The 26896-nt window shown below is 38.5% G+C and overlaps 1 protein-coding gene across 1 annotated transcript in view; it reads right to left on the bottom strand.

The window, feature by feature from the left end:
- NUB1 (negative regulator of ubiquitin like proteins 1) overlaps nucleotides 1–26896 on the bottom strand; it is a 56203-nt gene that overhangs the window by 28356 nt on the left and 951 nt on the right. Inside the window, exons 2-4 of the mRNA XM_042782216.1 lie at nucleotides 23187–23354; nucleotides 19783–19841; nucleotides 18305–18375 (exon numbers count right to left, since the gene is read on the bottom strand). Of these exons, the coding sequence (XP_042638150.1) occupies nucleotides 18305–18375; nucleotides 19783–19841; nucleotides 23187–23354 (298 nt within the window). The remainder of the gene's footprint in view (nucleotides 1–18304; nucleotides 18376–19782; nucleotides 19842–23186; nucleotides 23355–26896) is intronic.

The raw sequence follows: 26896 nt of genomic DNA, 5'->3' as shown, positions 1-26896 counted from the left end.
GGGCAAGTTCTACCAAACCTTTAAGGAACTTATACAACTGGTTCCATAAAGTATAAAGTCAAAAAGTTGCCTAACTCACTTTATGAGCTAATATAACCTTGACTCCAAAACCAAACAAGAAAATTATAGGTTAATTTCACTTGTAAAAATCTTATGTAAAATATAAGCTAATTATTAATAATTACAATAATGTAAAATATAAGCTTAATTAAAATATAAGCATTTGAAAAAAAGTACAAAATGATAAGATAGCATTTATTCCAAAAATACAAGAATGATTTAACATTAGAAAATCTATCATATGTATATGTATATGCATCTATGTGACTGTATGCACATATATTCATATATCTAATAAAGCACATTGGGGGCACAGTTATGGATACTTCTTAGACATAACCAAATACCTTGTGGGATTGGTTTCCTCATTTTTTTTTTTAAAGGATATTTTACTATTTTCAGTGAAAGTTTATATAGTGAATTAGGTCCACTTGACAATTCCTATACATATCATTCAGTAACATTAGTTACATTTTTTACAATGTGTCAACATTCTCTTGAAGTGCATTCTGGTTGTTCCATTTTCAGTGCTTTAGTTTCGCTGTCCCCTCATCTATGCTTTAGGGTAATTGTTACCTCTTGATCTCATAAAGATAGTTTTTTAAAAGAGCACTGCCCACAGGTAATATCCTTTATTTGGGGTGCCAATCTGTTATCTCACTAAAATGTGACCTCAGAGGATAGTTTCAGTTCAGATTTTTTAAAAATATCTCAGGGCAATAGTCTCGGGAAGTCTTCTAGTCTCAAATGGTCCTGTAAGTCTGGACATTTTAAAAATATAAGTTCCATTCCATGTTTTTCTCCTGTTCTGTAAGGATCCATCTATTATGGCCCTGATCAGAACAGCAATAGCCAGGCACCATCCAGTTCTTCTGGTATCATGGAAGATGAGGCCATGGTCAGTGTAGGCTATTAGTCCTACAGACTAGTTTCTTTCCTGAGACTTTGGTTTCCTTCTGCTCCACACAAGTATAGAGCAAAATTTTTATCTCAGATGGCTGCTCACAAGTTTTTAAGAGCCTAGATGCTACACACTTCACTCTAAAACTAACTCACTGCCATCGAGTTGGATCTGACTCATAGGGACCCCTCCTTGGGTTTCTGGGGCAATTATCACTATGGAAGTAGACTCCCAATCTTCTTTCCAAGGAGTGGCTGGTGGGTTTGAACCACCAGCCTTCCAATCAGCAGTCAAATGCCTTAGGCACTATGCCACCAGAGCTCCCACACACTTCACTGAGATGCATAAAATGAACTTTGTGAACTACATTATGCCAATTGATGAGTTGTTCCATGACACTAAGGTTCGAAGCCTTCAAACGCAAAAAAAAACAACCTCACAAGGTGTTTGGTTATGTCTAAGAAGTATCTGTAACTGTGTCCTCTATGAATATATATGCATGCACATACATATCTATACATACACATACAATAGATACTTCTATCTATGCATACATACGTATACACATGTACCTACTTCTACACATGTATGCCTAAGCACATAAATATGTGACCATATACTTATTTTTTGGTTATTGTTGGTGTTATAGCTAAATTATATATGTTGTATTTTTTAACACAAACATCCTTTTCTCTTGTGTGCTTCTTAATGGCATCATTTATTTTATCTAAGCTGTGCTCATTACAACCTCACTCAATGCTGCTTTTCCTAACACCAAAAATAACAAATATCTATGATCTAGAGAGTGATTCTCCCTCTTCCTTCATATCCCTGGTAACTATCAATGAACACTGGTCTCTGTACATACATTTATTCTTATCTTCTTATAAAAGTGGGATCATACAATATTTGTCTTTATTTTACTTAGCAATGTATCTTCCAGATCCCTCCATGTTATAATGTTTCATGGACTCATATTTCTCTATGGTTGAACAGTATTTCATTTATGTATGTATTACATTCATCCACTGAAGGGCATTTAGATTCTTTCCATTTTTTTTTCCCTATAATGCTTCAATGAACACAGATGTGCAAATGAGTTTTCTGGGTTTGAAGGATAAGGACCATAGTCTCATGGGACATCTTGGTCAATTGACATAATATAGCTGATAAAGTTATGCTCTACATCCTAGTTTGGTGAATAGCATCTAGGGTCATAAAAGCTGGAGAGCAGCCATCTAAAATACAAATATTGGTTTCTACTTGTCTAGGGCAAAAGAGAAAGAAGGAAACCAAAGACTCAAAAAAGAAACTAGTCTACAGGACAAATAGCCTACATGAACCATGACCTCATCTACCTTGAGACCAGAAGAAATAGATGGTGCTCAGCTACCACTACTACTACCAGCAATTCTAAATCAAGAACATAACAGATGGCCCCTGATAGAATGGAAGAAAAATGTAGAAAAGAACTTCAAATCCTACGCACCCCCCCCAAAAAAAGCTAGACTTACTAATTGAGACTGGAGAACTCCCTGAGACTATTGCCCTGAGATTCTCTTGAAACTCTGAAGTGAAAGTAACAGCTGAAGTCACCTTTGTAGCTAAATAACAGATTGATTCACAAAATAATGAGTATCACCCACAGTGCTATATTCCTTTGAAAAGTCATCTGTACAAAACCAAACGTCAACAATTACTTTAGAACAAAAATGAGAATATAAGAGGGCAGGGAAACTAGATTAATGGAAATGGAACAACAAGAATGGGAATAATGAAAATGTTCACACATTGTGAAGAACATAACCAATGTCACTGAACAATTTGTGTAGAAATTGTTGAATAGAAACTTAAATTGCTTTGTAAACCTTTACCAAAACCACAATAAAATATTACTTAAAACAAAGAAGATCTAACAATGTAAATTCCCACGATATTAAAGGAGAAAAATTACATGATTATTCCAATAGATACAGAAAAAAAAAACACTTGGAAAAGTCCAACCTGTGTTTTATAAAACAACAAAAACATACATATACACAATCTTCTTTAAAAACAAGAAATAGAAGTGAACTTTCTTTACTTGATAAAGTCTAGATACCAAAAACCTATTATAATAATTTTATATGGTAATTAAGTGTGACCAATGCAGAAGATAAGAAAAAAATAGAAAAGAGCAAGAAGAGGGAAAAGATTTAAAAACTTTATTATTTCCACATGATATGATCGTATACATAGATATTCCAAGAAAATCAACAGCCAAATCAATAGATTTAGTAAAAAAAAATTTTGTAAGATTACTAAATAGAAGAGTAAGCTACAGAAATCAAGAGCATTCCTCTACATTGGTAATAAACAGAAAAAATCACTTACAGTAGCATAAACAAACAAAGTATAACCTAACTAGGAATTAACCTTACAAGGACTGCAGAAGACGTTCATAGAAAAAAAAATTAATTCTATTAAAAACGAACGAAGATCTGAATAAATAGAAAGTTTTACCATTATATACAAAAGGAATGACTTAACGTCAATTCTTCTTAAATCAACCTATAAAGTTAATGCCATCAAAATGCTGAACCTCTTTTTTTCAGAAATTTGACAACGATTCTAAATGTATATAGAAAAATAAAGATCCACCAATGGCTGGGGCAATCTACTTCCATAGTGATACTGCCTCAGAAACCCAAGGAGGGGTCGCTATGAGTCGGGTCCAACTAGACGGCACATAACAACAATGGCTAAATCACTTCAATAAGGATGAGCCAAGAGGGGGACTCACCTTATCAATTTTCAGACTATAACAAAGCCACAATAATAAAACACTATGGGATTGCACTGGAGTATGGTAAGCCAATAAAGGAAAAAGAAACAGAAAGTTCAGAAACAGAAACCAGTGGGAAAAGTACATTTAGCCACTGCTAAAAGGAGCTCTGGTGGCGTAGTGCCTAAGGCGTTAGACTGCTAACCAGAAGGATAGGTTCAAACCCACCAGCCACTCCTCAGAAGGAAGGTTGGGCAATCTACTTCTGTAGTGATACCATCTTGGAAACCCAAGGAGGGGTCACTATGAGTCAGATCTGACTCAATGGCAGTGTGTTTGGTTTTGGTTTGGTTTACTGAAAAGAAAACTGAGACTGAATCCTCATTCTACACCTTACACAGAGGTGGACTCTTGACAGATTAAATACAGAGTTAATACAGACTAAGCTAATAGAAAATACAGAAAACTATCCCTGTGGCCCTGGGCTTAGGGAAAGAACTTCTTAAGCAAAACACGAACCATATGGTAAAAAATGGATGGATTTGATAACATAAACATCAAGGACTTCTGTCCAAGGAAGCATATCACAGACATGAGACAATAAATAGTGAAGAGGTATCTAAGACACCCAAAACAAAGAAGTAAATACCTAGAAAAAAGTAAATGGAACGCCTACAATCACAAGTATACACTCATGCAATAGGAAAAGGATATGAATAGGCAACTCACAGAAAGCAAAAACCAGAAAGGAATACAAGTTTGGGAATAGATGCTCAGACTCACTAAAATCAATACAAAGCAATCAAAACAAAGTATCACTTCACAACTAACAAAGTGACAAAATTTAGAAAGCTAGATAAAAACAAGTATTTGCCAATTCCAAGAAATGGGAATTCTCACATGTTCCTGAGTATAACCAAAAAAGCCATCTGGAAAGCAGACAGGCTCCTTGGGGTATCTAGAAGGATGTGTAGACCCTGTGAACTAACAACCTCATTGCTGGAACCCTGCACAGGGCCACCATTCCTACACAGAGCATGTGTCTAAGGACAACTGTGTGGCCCTGCTGTGGGGAACTCACAGCCACCAGCTGTCTCTCACTAGGGGACTAGAGATGCAACATGCGGGGAGTACATGCAGCAGCTAGATTCAGGAATGGGATGCATACAGCAACACAGGCAGATAAAGTGAGCTGAAGGATAAAAGGATGACCCACTTAAAAATCCACTGTCGTCAAGCTGATTTCAATTCAAAGCATTCCTATGACAGTGATGTCTACAGCACAACACAATTTTTATAAATTAAAACATAACACAATGTATTTTATAAGGAGACAAAGATATTCAACAAAGTATAGCAAAAGCTAGAAGCTGTGTAAGAGGAAAACCTGTCACAGAAGGAAAACTCAAATATTTTTCTATTAAAATGAGCAACAAAAAAGTGGTAAGACTGCACCCTGTCAAAGGCACAAGTCTTGCAAGACTGGGAAAAACAAGGCAGTCCCTTTGAGTTCCAGCTCTTCCTAGTTTCACTGTATCAAACATACTGAAGTGGGTGGTGATATGGGGATAGGGGGATGAGAGTAGAGTTAGGGATAAGGGAGGAAAAAAAACAAGAGCAGTCACTGAACAAACTAATTATGATGATGTGCTAAGGAACAATGTGACTAACTCAGCTCTTTATACCTATGGTACTAATGCAAAACAATAACAATATAACGACGTGGAGGATTTTCAGAGCTTCCCAGTCCATCCAGCCATACAACCTATTATTTAAACCTTAATAAGCACCATTTTTGTAGTGCTTAGTAAGGTTTTAATAATTGGTATTGAAGGAAGAAGTTGAAGCTGCACTGAAGGAACTGGCGAAAAACAAGCTTCCAGGAATTGACAAAATTTCCATCGAGATGTTTCAACAAACAGATGCTCTGCTGGAGGCACTTACTCGTCTATGCCAAGAGATTTGGAAGACAGCTACCTGGCCAACTGACTGGTAGAAATCCATATTTGTACCCATTCCAAAGAAAGGTGATCCCACAGAATGTGGAAATTATCGAACAATATCATAAATATCACATGCAAATAAAATCTTGCTGAAGATAATTCAAAAACAGTTGCGCAATACTGACAGAGAACTTCCAGAAATGCAAGCTGGATTCAGAAGGGGACGTGGAACAAAGGATATCATTGCAGATGTCAGATGGATCTTGGCTGAAAACAAAGAATACCAGAAAGATGTTTACTTGTGTTTTAATGACTATGCAAAAGCATTCAGTTGTGTGGATCATAAAAAATTATGGATAACATTGAGAAGAATGGGAATTCCAGAACACTTTAAGTTTATGTTTATGCTCCTCAGGAACCAGTACATAGACCAGAAGGCTATCATTCAAACAGAACAAGGGGATACTACCTGGTTTAAAATCAGGAAAGGAGTATGTCAGGACTGAATCCTTTCACCTTACTTATTCAATCTGTATGCAGAACAAATAATCTGAGAAGCTGGACTATATGAAGAAGAGCATGGCATCAGGATCGGAGGGAAGACTCATTAACAACCTACAATATGCAGGCAACACAACCTTACTTGCTGAAAGTGAAGATGACTTAAAGCGGTTACTGATGAAGACTAAAGACTACAGTTTGCAGTATGAATTACACCTCCATACAAAAAAAATGAAAATCCTCAAAATTGGACCAACAAACAGCATCATGATAAATGGAGAAAGACTGAAGTTGTCAAAGATTTAATATTATTTGCTTCCACAATCAACACCAATGGAAGCAGCAGTCAAGAAGCTAAGACGATGTACTGCACTGGGAAAATCTGCTGCCAAAGACCTCTTTAAAGTGTTGAAAAGCAAAGATGTCTCTTTGAGGACTAAGGTGCACCGAACTCAAGCCATGGTATTTTCAATAGCCTCATATGCATGTGAAAGCTGGACGATGAATAAGGAAGACCGAAGAAGAGTTGATGCTTTTCAGTTGTGGTGTTGGTGAAGAATACTTAAAGTACCATGGACTGCCAGAAGAACTAACAAATCTGTATTGTGGCAAATTGTAGTCAATGTCATGAGAAAAAGTATATGTGAGCTACAGTATGGAAAGTGAATTTGCTCTGTAAACTTCTACCCAAATCGACCATAGTCATAGGGGACATCAAGCTCAATTGGCATGACATACTACACAAAACATTGTTCCGCCTCCTACTTTGGCAAGTAGCAAATGGGATCTTAAGAGCTTGTAAGCAGCCATCTAGATGGGTCTCTCCTCATCCAGAGCAAAGAAGGATGAAGAAAACCAAAGATTCATGGAAAGAATTATTCCTAGCCTCAGCCTACATGACTATGACACCAGAAGAACTAGATGGTGCCCGGCTACCACTGTCAACAACTTGGAGGGGGATCTATGTAGGAGATCCTGGATAGAGAGGGAGAACAATGTGGAACAAAACTCAAAAAATCATTTGGAAAAAAAAAGGGGGGGGGTGGACCAGGCTTGCTGGTCTGATAGAGCCTGGTGGAACCACTGAGACTATGGCCCCTAGCTGTCCTTCAGGTCTGGAATTGAACCCACACCTGTGGCTTCTAGCCAAACAAAAGACAGGTACAGTAGTTGAACACTTACCTGAGGTAGATACACTCCTTGGAGAGAACAATCATTAGAGAAAGAAGAGCTGTTTATGAACAGGGAGACAACTCAGGGGGCAGGAGTGCATGAAGGGATGGACACAGGGAAGAGGTAACTATCGGGAGGAAGTGGGAGGGGAGCTGTTGCATTATGGTAAATTATAGTCAATGTCATGAGACAAAGTGTATATGAACTACTGTACAGAAAGTGAATTTGCTCTGTAAATTTTCACCCAAATCACAATTTAAAAAAAAAAAAAAAAAACCTTCTACCCAAATCACAATAAAATTAATTAATTAATTGGCAAATTTTTAAAAAGAACTAACAAATATGTCCTCAAAGAACTGCAGCCAGAATGCTCCTTGGAAGCAAGAATGGCTAGACTTTGTCTCACCTACTTTGATCATATTGTTAGAAGGGACCATTCCCTGGAGAAGGATATCATGCTTGGTAAAGTGGAGGGTCAACGAAAAAGGGGAAGGCCCTCAATGAGCTGGATTGACACAGTGGCTGCAATGATGGGCTGAGGTATATAGTAAGGATTGTGAGACACAGGACCAGGCAGTGTTTCATTCTGTTGTACACAGGGCCACTATAAGTTGAAGCCAACTCAACAGCACCTAACAACAACAAGCACCATGTTCACACTGTGCTGGTCCTTAGGATATAATTACACTTTTCAGTTGTTCAGTGTCTAGGGTTAGAAACAGACACGTAAAACAAGACTTAAGTGCACAAAACCAATGTTTACAAATGCAAGCCTAGATACAATTGATGCTGCTGGGACAGTGGGCTCAGAAAAGTATATTAATTAGAAAAGCTACCCCGAATGAAGTGCCACATAGAGCAACTAGAAAAAAACTCAACAAAGACACAGAAGAACTGAACAATACAATCAATCAATTTGACCTTAGAAACATACAGACATACACAGAGCACTTCACCCAACAACAGCACAATATACATTCTTTTCCAGTGCACAGAGAACAATCTCCAGAATACATGTGTTATGCCACAAAGCAAGCCTCAAATTTAAAAACATCAAAATACTTCAATTGAGCATCTTCTCAGATCACAATGCTATAATATTAGAAATCAACAATACAAGATCAAGGGGGGACAAAAAAGCAAATACATGCAAACTGAATAACATCCTCCATAAAAACTATTGGGTAATAGAAGAAATTGAAAATGAAATTTAGAAATTCTTGAATCAAATGAGAATGAAAACACAACATACCAAAATCTTTGGTACACAGCAAAAGCAGTGCTCAGGGGATAATTTATGTCAATAAACTCACACATCAAAAAAGAAGAAAGAATCAAAATCAACACCTTAACCCAACATCTCCAACAACTAGAAAAAGAACAGCAAAATAAGCCTACACTCACCAGAAGAAATAATAAACATTTGAGCAAAAATAAATAAAACAGAAAAACAATAGAATCAACAGGAACTAAAAGTTGATTCTTTGAACAGACTAATAAAATCAACAAACCACTAGCGAATTTAACAAAGGAAAAGAAGGAGGAGCTTCAAATGACATGAATAAGAAACGAAATTGGTAACAACACAACAGAATCAACTGAAATAAAAAGGAAAATATCAGGATATTATGAAGAACTGTAATCCAATAAACATGAAAATCTGGAAGAACTGGTCAGCTGTCTACAAACAAACTACTTGCCTAAACTAACACAGACTAAAGTAGAAAATTTGAACAGACCCGTAACAAAAGAATAAATTGAACAGGTCATTAAAAAAACTACCAAGAAAACAGCCTTGGCCCAGACAGCTTTACTGGAGAATTCTACCAAACATTCAGAGAAGAGTTGGCACCAATTCTACTCAAACTATCACAGAACACAGAAAATGATGGAATCCACTCAAATTCATTTTATGAAGCAAGCATAGCCCTGATAGCAAATCACAGGCAAAGACACCACTGAAAAGACCAGTTATCACTCATACATACAGATGCAAAAATCATCAAACCTAGCCAACAGACTCCAACAACGTATCAAAAAAATAATACATCATGACGAAGTGGGATTCATACCAGGTATGCAAGGAGAGTTCAACATTAGAAAAACAATCAACTTAATCCATCACATAAGTAAAATCAAGGAAAAGAACCATATGATCATATCAATCAATTCAGAAAAGGCATTCTAACACCCATTCCTGATAAAACCTCTCAGCAACAGGAATGGAAAGGAAATTCCTCAACACAATAAAAGGCATATATGTAAAACAAACAGCCAACGTTATTCTCAATGGAGAGAAGCTGAAAGCATTGCCCTTGCAAACAGGAACCAGACAAGGATGCTCTCTATTACCACTTCTATTCAATACTGTATTGGAAGTCCTAGCCAGGCCAATAAGGAAAGAAAGGGAAATAAAAGGCATCCAAATTGGTAAGGAAAAAGTAAAACTATCCTTATTTCTCGAAGATATGATCCTATGTGTAGAAAATACCAGTGGCTCAGTAAGAAAACTGCTGGCACTAATTGAAAGATTCAGCATAGGGGCAAGATACAAGATCAACATGCAAAAATCAGTTGGATTCCTTTATATCAACAAAGTGATCTCTGAAAACGAAATAAGAAAACATTACCATTTAAAATGCCTACCAAAAAGACAAAATAGTTATGAATAAATCTTATCAGGGATACAAAGTCACTACCATCGAGTCAATTCCAACTCATAGTGACCACTATTGGGTTTCCAAGGCTCTTTACAGAAGCAACAGGCCCATCTTTCTTCCATGGAGCAGCTGGTTGGCTTGCACCACTGACCTTTAGGTTAGCAGCCAACTGCTGCTAAATCACCAGAGCTCCTTATCGGGTACAAAATACCTGTACTAAGAAAACTACAAAACACTATTACAAGAAACTGTAAGAGATCTACATAAATGGAAGAACATACCATGGTCCTGCATAGGAAGACTAAACTTTGTGAAAATGTCAATACTACCAAAACAATCTATAGATTCAATGCCATCCCAATCTAGATTCCAGCAGCATTCTTTAAGGCCATGGAACAACCAATCACTAATTTTATATGGACCAAAAAAGAGACCTCAGAAGAGCAAAGCAATACTAAAGAAGAACAAAGTAGGAGGTTTCACACTCCCAGATCTCAAAACTTACTATTTAGCTATGGTAGTCAAAAACCCTGGTATTGGTACAATGACAGGCACATAGACCAGCGGAACAGAACTGAGCATCCTGAAATAGGTCCATCCACCTATGGACAGCTAGGTAAAACATAAAACTATAAAGTTCATCAAAGAAAAAATGGGGGCAAACTTAGGGGGCCTAATATATGGCATAAATAGAACATACCTAAAAATGCACAAACAGCAGTAGATAAACTACATGATTGGGACATTCTAAAAATTAAATTCTTATGCACATCAAAAGACTTCTCCAAAAGAATAAAAAGAGAACCTACAAATTGGGAAAAAAAATACTTGGCAATGTATCTGACAAGGGACTCATCTATAAAATTTACAGAAAACTCCAACACCTCGACATCAAAAAGCCAAACAATCCAATTAAAAATGGGCAAAGGACATGAACAGACACTTCACCAAAGAAGATACTTGGGTGGCCAATAAACACATGAAGAAACGTTCACATTCATTAGCCATTACAGAGATGCAAATAAAAACAATGAGATAACATTTCAAACCAGGAGTAATAGCAAATTCAACAAGACAGAAAATAACAAATGTTGTGGAGGGTGTGGAGCAATTGGAACTCCCATACACTGCTGGTAGGACTGTAGTCTGGTACAATCACTGTGAAAAATGGTATGTTGTTGTTGTTATGTGCCTTCGAATCGGCATAGGGACCCCTCCTTGGGTTTCCAAAGCAGTATCACTACAGAAGTAGGATTGCCCAACCTTCCTTCCAAGGAGTGGCTGGTGGGTTTGAACCGCCAGCCTTCTGGTTAGCAGTCAAGTACCTTAGGCACTATTCTACCAGAGCACCTGAAAAATGGTATAGCCCTCCCTTAAAAAGTTGGAAATACAAAAAAAATTACCATTTGATCCAACAATTCTACTATAAGGTATAAATCCTAAAGAAGTGAGAGCCAGCGTGACCATGGTTGCAGGGGATATCAAGTTCAATTGCCATAACATACTACACAAAAACATTGCTCTACATACTACTTCGGTGAGTAGTAACTGAGGTATAAAAAGCTTGCAAGCAGCCATCTAGATGCAACAATGGGTGACCCTCATCCAGAGCAAAGAAGAATGAAGAAAACCAAAGATGCATGGAAACAATTAGTCCAAGGGACTAGTAAACCATATGCAATCCTCAGCCTACATGACCATGAGATCAGAAGAACTAGATGGTGCCCAGCTACCACTGTCAACCACTTGGAAAGGGATCAGTACAAGAAATCCTGGACAGAGTGGGAGAACAATGTCGAAGAAAACTCAAAATCATTAAAAAAAGACCAGGTTTACTGGTCTGATAGAGCCTGCTGAGACTCCTATGGCCCCTAGTTACCCTTCACATCTGCAACTGAACTCACTTCTGTGGCTTCCAGCCAAACAACAAGCAGGCATATAAGGTGAATGTTTACATCAAGTAGATATACTCCTTAGAGCAATCAATTGTGGGAGAACAGAAGGGCAGTGTTTATAGAGGGAGACAGCTCAGAGGGCAGGAATGCATAAGAAAGAAGGACACAGAGAAGAGGTAACTACAAAGAGGAAATGGGAAGAGAGCTGTTACACTGTGGAGAATTGCAGTCAATGCCATAAAACAAAATGTGTATAAACTACTGTATAAAAAATGAATTTGCTTTTTTTTTTTTTTGAGTGTTCTCATGTATTTTAATTAAATTGGGCTATAAGAGGAGATAATAAAGAATTTTCTCCAGATTCATACACAATACCAAGCTCTGAGAATGGCATGGTCCTAGAACAGCCCATACACTGCAGGAATTAAAAAATCCAAGAACCAGAAGTCTTCTTGCTCTGTTTCCTTCCACCCAAATCACAATGAATTTTTTTAAAAAAAAGAAAATTAAGAGCCAGGGCACAAACAGATATATGCACACCCATGTTCATCACAGCTCTAGTTACAATAGCAAAGAGATGGAACCAACCTAAGTGCCCATCAGTGGATGAATGATACATACACACAATGGAATACTACATGCCACTAAAGAATAATGAAGAATCATGAAATACCACATAACCTGGATGAATTTGGAGGATATTATGTGGAGTGAAGTAAATCAATCACAGAAGGACAAATACTGTAAAAAGTACACTATTATAAAAAGTCAAGGAAAAGTTTACATATGAAAGGAAACTTTCCTTGTTGGTTACCAGGGAGGGGAGGGAAGTATAAACTGCTAGCTAGATGACATGTATTGATTTGGGGGAAAGGAGAGACAAAATACCAAAAGTAAGTGACCAACACAGTAACACTAAGGAAAAGGAAGACATGGAAAGGTACACAAGAGGTACAGACAAGAAAGATAAATACTTTTACATATACAATACTACATTGTCAGTAATAATAAACATTAATCTATGGGTAGCTACATAGGTAGGTAGGCAAAATGATAAAGTATGGATATGCAAAAGGTAATATACCCATGACCATATATAAGTTTGGCAGATGATGTTTCTACATATGTATTTGTATGTACTATAAGAATGTACACATATATAATAGAGCTAACAGGGGGCAAAGTTATAATAACTTCTTAGCCACAACTACACACCTTGAGGGAGTAAGTCACTGGGCCTTCAGACTCAGGATCATCATCTCAGAGGACACTGAGCTCAACTAGCATAACATATTACTCAAAAACATCGTTCTACTCCTACTTGGTGAGTAGTGACTGGAGTCTTAAAAGTTTGCAAGTAACCATGTAAGATAGCCTCTCCTAATGTAAAACACAAAACTATAAAAATTCATCAAAGATAAAACGGGAAAATCTAGGGGCCCCAATTTACAGCATAAATAGACTATCAAACATAACTCACAATGCACAGGAGGTAAAAGAGAAGCTAGATGACTGGGACCTTTTAAAAATCAAATTCTTATGCACATTGAAAGACTTCATCAGAAGGGTAAAAAGAGAACTTACAGATTGGGAGAAAATAGCTAGTGGCATAGTGCCTAAGGCATTTGACTGCTAACCAGAAGGCTGACAGCTCAAATCCACCAGCCACTCCTCAGAAGGAAGACTGGGCAATCTACTTCCGTAGTGATACCACCTCAGAAACCCAAGGAGGGATCGCTATGAGTCGGATCCAACTCAATGGCAGTGAGTATGACATATCTGACAAAGGACTTATCTCCAAAATCTACAGAAAACTTCAACACCTCAACATCAAAAAGACAAAACAATCCAATTCAAAAATGCAAAAAGACAAAACAATCCAATTAAAAAATGGGCAAGGGACATGAACAGACACTTCACTAAAGACGATATGCTGGCAGCCAACAAACACATGAGGAATTGCTCGTGATCTTTACTCATTAGAGAGATGCAAATCAAAACAATGATGAGTATCATCTCACCCCAGCAATAATAGCAAAGTTCAACAGGACAGAAAATAACAAATGCCAGTGATGTTACAGAGCGATTGGAATTCTCATACACTGCTGGTGGGACTGAAAAATGGTACAACCATTGTGGCAAACGGTATGGCATTTCCTTTAAAAACTGAAAACAGAAATACCATTTGAACCAGAAATTCCATTACCAGGAATATATCCTAAAGAGGTGAGAGACAGGACACGAACAGACATATGCACACCCATGTTCACTGCAGCACAATTCACTATAGCAAAGAGATGGAAACAACCTAGATGACCATCAATAGATGAATGGATAACCAAAATATGGTACAGTCACACGATGGAATACTATGCTACAATGAAGGATACGTGAATCATCTCATAATGTGGATAAGCCTGGAGAACATTATGCTGAGTGAAATAAGTCAATCGCAGAAGACAAATATTGTATGAGCTCATTACTGTAAAGAGACAAGGAAGAGTTTGCTTAAGGAAGGGAACTCCCTTTGTAGGTTACCGGGGAGGGAAAAGAAGGGGAGACAATCATTTCGGGCTAGTTGGAGCCACACATTGAGGTGGGAAGGCGAGGGATGGTATGGAAAGAGTTTGTGACCAGCATGGTAACACTGGGGAAAGGGAGGATACCAAATTGTGCACATAAGATATAGACAACAGAAGCTAATAGCAGTATATCCACAATACTGCATTATCATTAACATCAAACACCAGGCTACAGATAAACATAAGAGAAGATCAGATGGGGGTCAGTGAATAAGACTATACTCTAGACCAAAGACAGATTCACCTGAGGCTAATCTTGCACAGATATCAATGATACAAAATACCTGCAATCATTACAAAAACAACAGAAGACAGGCAGAGCAATCCCTCATAGAAAGCCAGACACTGTGGGAGAGAGATCCAATGGATCTACCAACTCAGGACCATAGTACTGGGGGACACCGGACTCAATTGGCACAACAAAATACATAAAAGTCTTGTTCCACAACCTATATTGGTGAGTAGTGACTGGGGTCTTGAAAGCTTTCAAGTGGCCATCTGAGATGCAGCTAATGGTCTCCTATCATCGGAAGCGAAGAAGAGTGCAAAAAACAAGGGCATATGGAAACAATCAGCCCTAGGACATGATGGACCTCAAGACCAGAAGAACTAGATGGTGCCTGGGTACCAATGCCAACCACTAGGGAAGGGATCAAAACTGGAGATCCTGGATAGAGGAGGAGGAAAAACATGGAACAAAATCCAAAAACACAATAATGACCAGAATTACTGGTTGGATGGAGTCTGGTGGAACCCCCAGGAATATGGCCCTGGGATATACTTCAGGCCTAGGGATAAAATTCACTCCCAGTGGCTGGCTCTCAGCCCAATAGTAAGTAAGACATACACACAGACCACTCAACCCAGGGTGATGCACCCACATATTCTACAGAGATACATCTCTTGGAGCAATTGGCCATGGAGCACCAGAGGGGCAATATTCACAGAGGAAAAGCAGGACACACAAGAGTGTATAACTATGAAGATCAAGGCGGGGATGGGGGGTTTACTGGGAAGAGAGAGGAGGAGAGTGGGTTAGGGTTGTGGATGGTAACTGGGGAGTGAACCCAAACATACACGAAATGTTGAATGTAAAATAAATTCTGCTCTGTAAATTTCCAACTACAGCACGATAAAAAATAAATAAATAAAAGATTAAGAAAATTAATAATAATAAGATGGCCTCTCCTCATCAACAATTGGTCTCTTCTCATCTGGAGCAAAGAGAGGAGAGAATCAAAGATGCATGGAAACAACTAGTCCGAGGGACTATTGGACCATGGCAACCTCAGTTTACGTGACCCTGAGACCAAAAGAACTAGATGGTGCCCAGCTACCACTACCAACCACTTGGAAAAGGATCAAAATAGGAGATCCTGGATAGAGTGGGAGAAAAATGTGGAACAAAACTCAAAATCAAAAAAGACCAGGCTTACTGGTCTGACAGAGATGTGAAATCCCAAAGACTATGGCCCCGAGCCACCTTTCAGGCCTGGAATTGAACTCACTCCCATGACTTAACTTCCAGCCAAACACCAGATAGACCTATGAAGTGAACACCTATACCAGGTAGGTATGCTCCTTAGAACAATCAACAATGGGAGATGAGAAGGGCAGCACTTACACAGAGAGAAAGTTCAGAGGGCACGAATGCATAGGAAAGAAGGACATAAGGAAAAGGTAATCACAAGGAAGAAGTGGGAAGAGAACTATTACATTGTGAGGATGGCAATCAATGTCTGAAACAAGATGTATATGAACTGTTGAATGGAAAACTAATTTCCTTTCCAAACTTTCACCCAAATCACAATTTAAATAAATAAAATAAACAAAGAAGGTGCCAAAGGAGCTGGGCATGGGCTTACTTTTCAGATTTTGCAGTGGGATGAAGAGGAATAAAAAGGGGAGGTAGTTCAGGTGGAACAAAGGTGAAAAAAAAGTAACATGTGAGAACAGCGGACAGTCAAGTATGGCTCTAGATTTCTTGTTAGAAAACAGCTAGAGATGACACTGGAAAGAAAGGCCAGGGCTAGGTTGTGAAGCTAAGAAATCTGAATTTGACTCCCTAGGTAACAGGAAGCCACTGGAAACCAAAAGACTACAGTGCTTGACTGAGCTACTTCAATAACTAATTGGTCTCCCCAGACTCACTCATGCTCCCTTCAAACCCATTCCCCTCATGAAAGTAAACCCCAAAAACCAAATCCACTGCCACTGAGTCAATTCTATCTGAGCGACCCCAGAGGACAGAGCAGAACTGCCCCATACAGTTTCCAAGGCTGTAAATCTTCAAGGAAAGGAGCCTTCCCCATATTTCTCCTAGAGTGGCTGGTGGGTTCAAACTGCCACCCTTTTGATTAGCAGCCAAATGCTTTAACCACTGTGCCACCAGAGCTCCTTCATGAAGCTAAAGTGATCTTTAAAACATAAACAGGAGTGAATATCATCGCCCCCCCCCCCCCCCATAAATGGCTTCCCAGTTAAGTCTGTGTGTCACCTTGGCTGGGCCTGGTTGAGTGGCTGGGCAGCTGCATGTAGTATTCCCCATGATAAGACTGATAATCAAATCCATGATGGAATCTACTGTGAGCAGCTAAGTAGCTGTTTTAGGGATGTGGTCTGCTGCCTGTATATAACGGGAAGCCTTGGGAACGGTCTCTAGCTTTTGACACTCTTGAACCCTGCATGTAGCCATGTCATTGTTCAGCAGCCTGCCATGCTCTGCCAACCTTGGGACTTTCAATGGACTTGAATTAATGGCCTGCCGTGTGGTTTGGTAACATCGGGACTGTGCCATTTTATTTGTCAACCTTGGGCTTGTTAGCCTCAGCAGCCAGTAGCTGCCTGAGTGAAGAGATGCCTCTAGCTTCAGTGGACCAGGAGCAAGAGGCAGAGCTGAAGCCCAAGGTCGAGGGGCTTTCACCCAGCCCCTAGAGCCTGCACTTTGAACTTGGACTTCCAGACTCCCAAACTGTAAGAGAATAAACTTCTGTTTGTTCAAGGAATCCCATTTGTGGTATATTCTTGTCAGAGCAGTACTAGGTAACCAGAACAGGAGAAATACTCTAACATTGAATAAGGTTATACTCTAGGTCTCTCAGCAGCACTATTGACATTTTGGACAGGAATCATAATTCTTTGTTGTAGGGGCCATCCTGTGCAATGCAGGATGTTTAGCAGCCTCCCTAGCTTCCACCCATTAGATGCAGTAGTACCTCCCTACCCCAGCTATGACAACCAAAAATCCCTCCAAACATTGCCAAATATCCCCTGTGGGATAAAATCATCCCTGGTTGAGAACCACTTGCATAGTCTTCCATAAAGTGGACTCTGCCTGGCTCTCCATCCTTAGAGCTACTCCCTCCTCTCTTTCTCCACACAGCCATACTGGGCTTTTATTTCACTTCCTGGGGTTTCTATCAGGGTGCTGTGATGAAGCTCTCAGCCTGAAACACTCCCTATTATAGCCTTTCCTGCTCTCCGCATTCAGCTATAACTCTTCTCTCTTGGGGAGAATCTCTTTGAACCCAATTTCACTCTCAGCACACCCTAGACTGCAAGTTGGTAACACTTAATCAGACCTTAGTGTCCTTCTCCCCCATTGCAGTATACCCTGACATAGGACAGAAATATATACTTACTGGAAAAGTTGTTTTCTGCTTTACATTTTTATTTTAGTAAACTTCTAAAATAATTGCTTTTGGATTATATACAAATTAGGTCATTAAAAGTTTTGGAATAGAGGAACAGTGAAAAAAAGGATGGAAAGTCATTACTTTTATACTGGCTTGATTTAAAAATTCTGCATATTTTGCCATAACATACCTAGTTGAAGCTGTTTCTTATTTATGACAATTTTGATATAATTTTCTTGAAATCCAAAGGTTTCAGCTATTCTGTAAAATAAAACCAGTGAAAACTGTCGGGAAACAAATGTGTTATTTATCATCCATTAAATATATTTTAATCATAACTATTTTATACATTTTATTCAGAAACACCCAATATTACAACTTACCAACCCACAAACACCATTTCATGGCAAAGCCAGCTTACCAGATGGTTACTCAAAACAGTGTAAAAGACGATGTCATTTTTAAACTATCTGCTTACTACATGTTTCCTCATGAAACAGAGGACCATGGTGTTATAAACTACCTGAGCAGGAGGACCCTGGCTGATGTCATGAGAAAATCCATTCCCTTTATCTTCTGCAGGCTCCTTGGAGAAGCCAGTAATAGGGGCTGTTCCTTCCAATCTTCTATTCATTGGTGCTGAAAGAGTGATGCTTCCTGAACTAGGAAAAAAGCCCTGATATAGACCAAAGAAGGAAATGGAAAAAGAAGCTGAAAACACTGGCTGGTGAGGCCTGGAGGTACTCAAAATACTCACCATTTAAAAATATACAAGGAGATGAAACAAATGACCAGATCTCAAAATTACTATCTCTATTGTGGTCACTTTGAAGACTAAGGTGCACCTAACCCAAGTCATGGTATTTTCAATCACCTCATATGCATGTGAAAGCTGGACAATGAATAAGGAAGACTGAAGAAGAGTTGACACTTTTGAATGGTAGTGTTGGTGAAGAATACTGAAAATACCATGGACTGTCAGAAGAACCAACAAATCTGTCCTGGAAGAAATGCAACCTGAATGCTCACTGGAAGTGAGAATACCCAGACTTCATCTCACCTACTTTGGTCATGTTGTCAGAAGGGACCATTCCCTGGAGAAGGAGACCATGCTTGGGTCACCGAAAAAGAGGAAGACCCTCAACAAGATGGAATGATACAGCGATGGCAATGATGGGCTCAAGTGTAGCTAGGATTATGAGGATGGTGCACAACTGAGCAGTGTTTCATTCTGTTGTACACAGGGTCGCTACTAGTCGGAGCCAACTAACAACAATAACAACATTGTGTCTTGTTATTTTTTCTTTTTTCCAATGGGACAACAGTCTGAAATTGGTTCAAACACTTTGCATTAAGAACTACAATTCAATACCAGGCTATCTTCTTTTAAAATCCACACTCACTCATTCAAACATTGATCCAGTATCAATTACATGGTGGGCAATGAGTTCTGACCTAATTTAAAGTTATAGCAGGAAATAAAGAAGAATGTTGCAAGTTCTGAGTTCCCACTTTCCCACTTAACTAAGTCATTCAATTTCAAATTCTCCTTTTCCCTCGCAATAGATGGCGGTAACAATACCTACCCTTTTTCTCCAATAAGATGGCCACAGAAGACCAGGTAAAATGGCCAAGACCACCTGGGGCCCCAGAGCTCATGGTACTTACTTGGACTTCAGTTCCCTGCCGGTGATATGCAAGCGTGTTTCCAACAAGCTTTTCCTGTCCTATTTAAAAAACAAAATAAAATGTACTTTTTGAGCCATTAGCCTGTATCTACAAATTCAGAAACATTAAAGGATGTAAGTACTTAGGTCACTGGCCAAAAGCTACAATAAAATGTGCTTGGAGTCACTCTGTCACCAGACTGGATTAGTGGCCAGAACATCCTCAGAGGAGCACCAATGTGGCAACATCAGAAAAAACACGCAGTACCAGGTAGACTTTCAGTCTCTGTTGTTGTTATTATTTGCCGTCAAGTCGGACCTGACTCATAGCGACCCCTCCTTGGGTTTCTGAGGTATTACCACTACACAGAAGTAGACTGCCCAACCTTCCTTCCGAAGAGTGGCTGGTGGGTTTGAACCTCTGGTTAGCAGTCATGTGCCTTAGGCACTACGCTACCAGAGCTCAGTCTCTAGAGGGAAGATAAGATTCTTAAAAGGCAGGTTTGTCACATAGCCAGCTTTAGTCTAGCTCAACTAATGAAGCTGGCCCAAGCTATACAGGACTCAACCTACCACCTCCAACATTAAAGACCACCTCAATGAACAGAAGATACTTCCTCCTCATCATACAGTGAGGCTATGATAGGAAGTTGCAGGGAGCCATGTTTTTGGAACCTCTTCATTCTCCACTAGCCAGGCTTAAAATGAAAACATAGAATCACCAGCAAAACCTAAGAGACCATCCAAATTTGCTTAGCTTTCTGATTGGTAGTTTGACTTCCCAAATACTTGAAAACTAGCAAAGAAGGTTTTAAGTTTATTGCCCTTTAAATTCATAAACCGCACAATGAGATATATATATACTTTTCTTTTTCTCATTAAGCTCTTTATTTTTCCTAGAATTTTTAAACTATTTATTGAGAAAATTTAAATACCACAAAGTTCACCTGTTTAAAGTATTCAACAGTTTCTAAATGTTTACAGAGTTGTACAACCATCACTATTATGGATTGAATTATGCCCAAAAAAATATGTTGTAACTCCTAATCTTTACACCTGTGGTTATAATCCCATTTGTGAATGGGATTATATTATGTTAATGAGGCAGGATTAATGTACAGTGTATTTTGAGTCAATCTCTTTTGAGGATATAAAAGAAATTTAATAAGAGTAGAGATGGGGAAAGAGAGATGCCAAGCCACATGCAGATAACCCAAAAGCAGAAGCTTGAGACCAACAAGATCTTCCTCCAGAGCTGACAGAAAGAGAAAGCCTTCCACTAGAGCCAGCACCCTGAATTCAGACTTACAGCCTTCTCAACTGTGAGGAAATAAATTTTTGTTGGTTAAAGCCCCTCACTTGTGGTATTTCTGCTGTAGCAGCACTAGATAAGTAAGATACTCACCATAATCCAATTTTGAATATTTTCATCATCTCCCCAAAAAACCTGTACTCCATACTCTCTACCTCCCACACCTCACCTTAGGCAACTGTGAATCTACTTTCTATCTCTATGAATTTGTCTATTCTGGACATTTCATATAATACATGGCCTTACATGAGTGGCTTTTTTCACTTAACATAATGTTTTTGAGGTTCATCCATGTTGTAGCATGAATCAGAGCTTCATTCCTTTTTACTGCTTAACAGTAATCCATTGTATAGCATTTAAAATGGCAGCATGGGGGCATCTGACCTCCTCTAACTTCACAATGGGGAGGAGAGAGAATTAGTATCAGCATCAGCCTGATATCAGCCTGAATAAGGTTGATTCCTATGAGGCAGAGGTCAGACATACCTCCTCTCTCCAACCTTTTTCCCAATTCTGACACCAGCCTTCTCTCCCACAGCATTCTCTACTTCTCTGCTGGGAGTGAGAACTCATTGCAATGGCCACACAAAATTCACAAACAATACTCATGATAATGGGGTTTATTAGGGAAGTAACAGACTACAATTCAGGATCAGAAACAACCCAAGATACAGTTCTTCAGTCAGGACATCTTCTCAGCCATGCCCACAGCCAGCCCTCTTCTTAGCCCTTGGCTCCTTGGACCTCATGGGCTGGCCTGGCCTCTGCCCTATTCCGGCAAGTGTTACAAAGTTCTTTAGCTCTACCAATAAATGCCCACAGGTATCACAATCTACCAGCAAGCCTGAAGACACTCAGGTTTCTCACTTAGTGGGCCTGGAAGCTCATCATGCCATCTCCCTCCAGTCTCCTGGTTCTGCTGCCTCTGCTGCCACCATTCCTCTACCCCTGCTTCTCTCCATCTCCAGTGTTACAGCTACTGTCTCCTGGGTCTAAGAAGTTCTTAGCCCAGAGACCCCAGGTCCACAGGACATATTCTATTCTCAGGTCTTCCTTCTTGGTAGTAGTGAGGACCCCTTTTCCATCTTTGCCTCATTTTAAGCCTTCTGGGATGGCAAAACTGACCAATCCCCTCATCAGGGTTCTACACACTTTATTTACATGGTCCCACCCCCACAAGAGTGCCATGAATCTTACTGTATTACTAGAAAGCTGTCCAATTCTCTTGGTGGGCCACAAGCACCTTAACTGTATAATCCTACCCAATCTTTTGGTGAGAGTTACAAGACCATGGCTAGAAAAGCCATATAAAAATGACTCATTGCTGCATATGGATATGTAACATTTTATTTATCCACTCATCAGTTAATGAGACATTTGAGTTTTTTCCATTTTTTGGCTATTGTGACTAATGCTGCTGTGAACATTCATGCACAAGTTTTTTATATGGACACAGTTTTCTTTTCTCTTGGAGTAGAATTGCTGGGTCATGTGGTAACTCTGAGACATATATATTTTTATTTCTTTTAAGAATTAGCAATGAATGGTTCTAAGATGCCGGCTACCTCTGGGTGCTCTGACTCAGTAACATTTCTGGACTAGAACTACTGAGAACCTGGCCCCATCATAAAGTGGACCCACCCAGTACAGTGACCCTGCTTGAGCACTAAGCTGACACCATTTGACCTCCACCTGAACAGGAAAAAAGATGAATGCCTTGTGGTATGTCCTACCACACAAAAGTTTTAGAACACTGAAGTACTTTATTTCTTATTATTTCTAAATTTCTATTTCAACTTTAGAAACGATCAAAATATGATATAGTTTCATGAAATTTTGGAAGTCTGAAGAGGAAGAAATCTACATTTTAAGTGTCCTAGTTTAGGAGTCCATAAAATTAACTTTTAAGTCAATAAATGTCCAACATGCAAAAGAACTTAAAAGAATTATAAATCTGATATTTAACTAAAAGAATTATAAATCTGGCCTTTAACTAAAAGAATTATAAATCTGGTCTTTAGTTTTTAAAAAATGGTATTTATTTGATGACTTCATTAAATTATGTACATATTAAATTTGGAGAAATTACTTACTTTTTTTAGTCTTGGAGGTAAAAATACCTCAATTGTAGCAATTCCTGTTGTTTTATAATTTTCATTTCCTGTTCCACGTTCAATTGCTTTGCATCGTATTTCTTCTATTATTTTTTCTACCTCATGTTCACAACATTCTAGCTTGTCAGAGTATTTCTTAGCAAGGTCCTATCAAAAAAAAAAAAATTCAGAAAATGCAGATCACTATAGTACTAACTCAAAAAAAAAAAAAAAGGCAAAACACAGAATAGCACATGTAACACTCTAAGGCTGGGAAGCCATCACCTCTGCTGTGGTGAAATCCAATCCTGCTTGAACTCTTGCAAGGTGTAGAGAATTTACAGAGGATCCAGGGGAAAATGTACACAATTAAAAGCTAGAAAAACAGGCCCAATAGGAAAAGTGACAATAATTGGGATTATTCCAGGGAAAGAGAAGGATATGCTATGACTTACATTACTGCAATACATAAAAAATTAAGAAAACAGAGACCTCCAAACAGTTAACAATTACTCTCAAAGATGAAAATGTAAGGAGTCAGAGGAACTAGATAAATGAAAATAGAACAACTAGAACAGAAATATTGCGAATGATCATACATTGTGAAGAATATAACCAATGCCACTAACAGTATGTATAGAAATTGTTGAACAGAAACCTAAGTGGCTGTGTAAACCTTCACCGAAAACACAGTAAAATATTATTTAAAAAAAAAAAAAAAAGAAATAGTGAACCTTTCTCCAGTGACAGGAGAAAAGGTTCTAAATATAGTGGGAACAAGTCAGATGAGATTTAAATATGAGTCTCAATGGAAAAGTCAATCACTGGTACTAGTTGTAAAATTATTTATTTGCCAGAGAGAGTTTTAGATTTGGGATAGTCCAGTTATTACTTAAAGTCAAGTCATCATGTTCCTTCCCAAAGAATATCTGCATTTGGAGTTTCAAGTCTCATGAAAAAATGAGAGGCATCATTTCTCATAAAACAGTAACAGTTGAAAAACTCTAAAGTCCAAGGTTTTGTTATAAGTATATATATAGCATATACTTATGACAGAGGAAGATGTTCGTGATATATATAAAGTTATAAAATAGAAAACAGAGTTTTTTTATTTTAAAAATAATAGAAATCTCTTTGTAATTCATACATAAATATTCACATAGGAAAACAATGGAAGAACACACCACTACTGATGATATTTAATGTTTTGTTTTTCGGTTTTTTTGGGTGTGATTTGTTCAAAGTTTATAGAGCAAATTCATTTTCCATACATTTTGTTTCATAACACTGATTACAGTCCCCATAATATACCAGCTCTCTTCCACTTCCTCCCTATAATTACCTTGACCCTGTGTCCTTTCCTGTCCATTCCTGTCCCCTGAGCTATCCTCCTGTGCAAATACTGCCCTTCTAATCTTCCATGGCTGACTGTTATGAGAATGTACCTACCTGGTGTAGATATTGACCTTACACGCCCGTCTACTGTTTGGCTGGAAGCCACGGGAGTGAGTTCAATTCCAGTCCTGAAGGGTGACTAGGGGCCACGGTCTCAGGGGTTTCATCAGCTTCTATCAGACCAGTTAGCCTGGCCTTTTTTATGATTCTGAGTTTTGTTCCACATTTTTCTCCCACTCTGCCTAAGGCATTTGACTGCTAACCAGAAGGCTGTGGTTCAAACCCACCAGCCACTCCTTGGAAGGAAGCCTAGGCAATCTACTTCCATAGAGATACTGCCTCAGAAACCCAAGGAGGAGTCGCTATAAGTCAGATTCGACTCAACAGCAGTGAGCTTCTTGGTTGAGCTATCCAGGACCTCCTGCACTGATCCCTTTCCTAGTAGGTGACAGTAGTAGCCAGGCATCATCTTATTCTTCTGATCTTAGAGTCATGTAGGCTGAGGTTTACATGGTCCACTAGTCCCTTGGACTAACTGTTTCCATGTGTCTCATTCTTTTTTTCTTCATTCTTCTTTGTTCCAGTCTAGGAGAGACCAATTGTTACATCTTAGATGGCCGCTTGCAAGCTTTCAAGACCTAGTCGCTACTCACCAAAGTAGGATGTAGAACAGTGTTTTTGCATAGCACATTATGCCAATTGAGTTTGATATCCCCCATGACCATGGTCCCAAGCCCATGGGCCCAACAACTCACTCCCTCAAAGAGTTTGGCTATGGCTAAGAAGTTTCACAAATTTGCCCCCTGTTAACTGTATTATATATATGGATATTCTTATAGCACATATAAATACGTATATAAAAATATCATCTGCCAAACTTATATATGGTCATGGGTATATTCCCTTTTGCTGAGACATCACTCATCCTGTCTACCTATGTATGGGCATTTAATGTACTTTTTAATTTTATTATATACACACAGTTTTTAACCCAAGAGTATATACTGTTTTTATCACTAGAAAACACCTAAGTTGTTGTGTTTTTTTTAACTGTCTATAATTCTCTAGAAAATCTAATTACTTAGTTTCTGGGCCAAAATTATAACAAGGAAATTCACAAGTAAGGTCAGAGGTAGGTTGCAAAAATTAAAGTGAGACCTATCAGGAACAGAAGAGACAGAACTAGAACTCTAAGTCACCTCCCATGTGCATCACTGTGTCACAATAGAGATTACTCTGATGCCCTCATGATAACCCTCAGTCCTCAGTAAATGTTACATCATATTCAAGATTCTCCTACTGAAAAAGTTGATAAATTCATGAGAGGATTGTCTCAGAAGAGGTTTATAACAAAAATGATTGCTGCTTCCCTGCTTTGAAAAGCAGGTAAACTTCAGCTTCCAGAAATTTCACTTATATAAAATAAAGCCATTTCTGATGATACTATAAAAAAAATTCAGGCTTAACTATTAGAAAAATATATTTTTGGAAAATGAATATGATATAAAAAACTGTACAAAAAACTGAGGGCGAGGAAAACTGTTTTATAGGCCATGACAGCAGGAACTGAGAAACAACCAAGACACTCTAAAAACATAATGTGATAACTTACTCACACTGGTACTACTAAGCTTGTTCAAAAAAATTAGTTTCTAGATTAATATATCTGAGAAATTAGATGGTACTGTCATATAAACAAAATCTTGTTAAACAAAAATAAGCTTGCCAACTCCTGCTAAAAATTGGGTACTTGCTTATCACTGATGCTTTTGGTTATGCCAAAAGTTTATATAGTTGTGTCTGAAAATTTTGGGAGATTTCAGAATCTGATTTACCTAGGAGACTTACAATACTGCTAATTATTTATGTCTTAAAAGAAAAATACCTTCTGTTATTGTAAAAGTTAAGGAAAGGTTTATCTATAGAAGGAAATTTTCTTTGTTGGTTACCAGGGGTGGGAGGGGAGGGCACGCTGTTAGATAGACAGAGGTAAGTATTGATTTGGATGAAGAGAAGGGCAATGTACCAAACGTGAGTGACCAATACGGCACCACTGAGGATGAGAAAGACTAGAGAGGTACATGGGAAGTACAAACAACAAATATGAACCCTTTTGCACATACAGTACTGTGTTGTCAGTGAAGTCAAACATGGGTATATGGGTGTATAGATGGGTGGATAGGCTAAACGATTAGGTATGTCTATGAAATGGGGAGGGTATCCAAGAACATATATAGGGTTGGCAGACAATGGTCCTATAAGTTTATGTGAATGATCAGAATTCCCAGGTGTACAGTAGAGCTGACAAGAGGCAA

Source organism: Orycteropus afer, unplaced genomic scaffold, assembly GCF_000298275.1.
Source record: "Orycteropus afer afer isolate SDZICR_OR568_19922 unplaced genomic scaffold, OryAfe1.0 scaffold00264, whole genome shotgun sequence".
Classification (NCBI taxonomy): domain Eukaryota; kingdom Metazoa; phylum Chordata; class Mammalia; order Tubulidentata; family Orycteropodidae; genus Orycteropus; species Orycteropus afer.
This window is presented reverse-complemented; position numbering and strand designations above follow the sequence as displayed.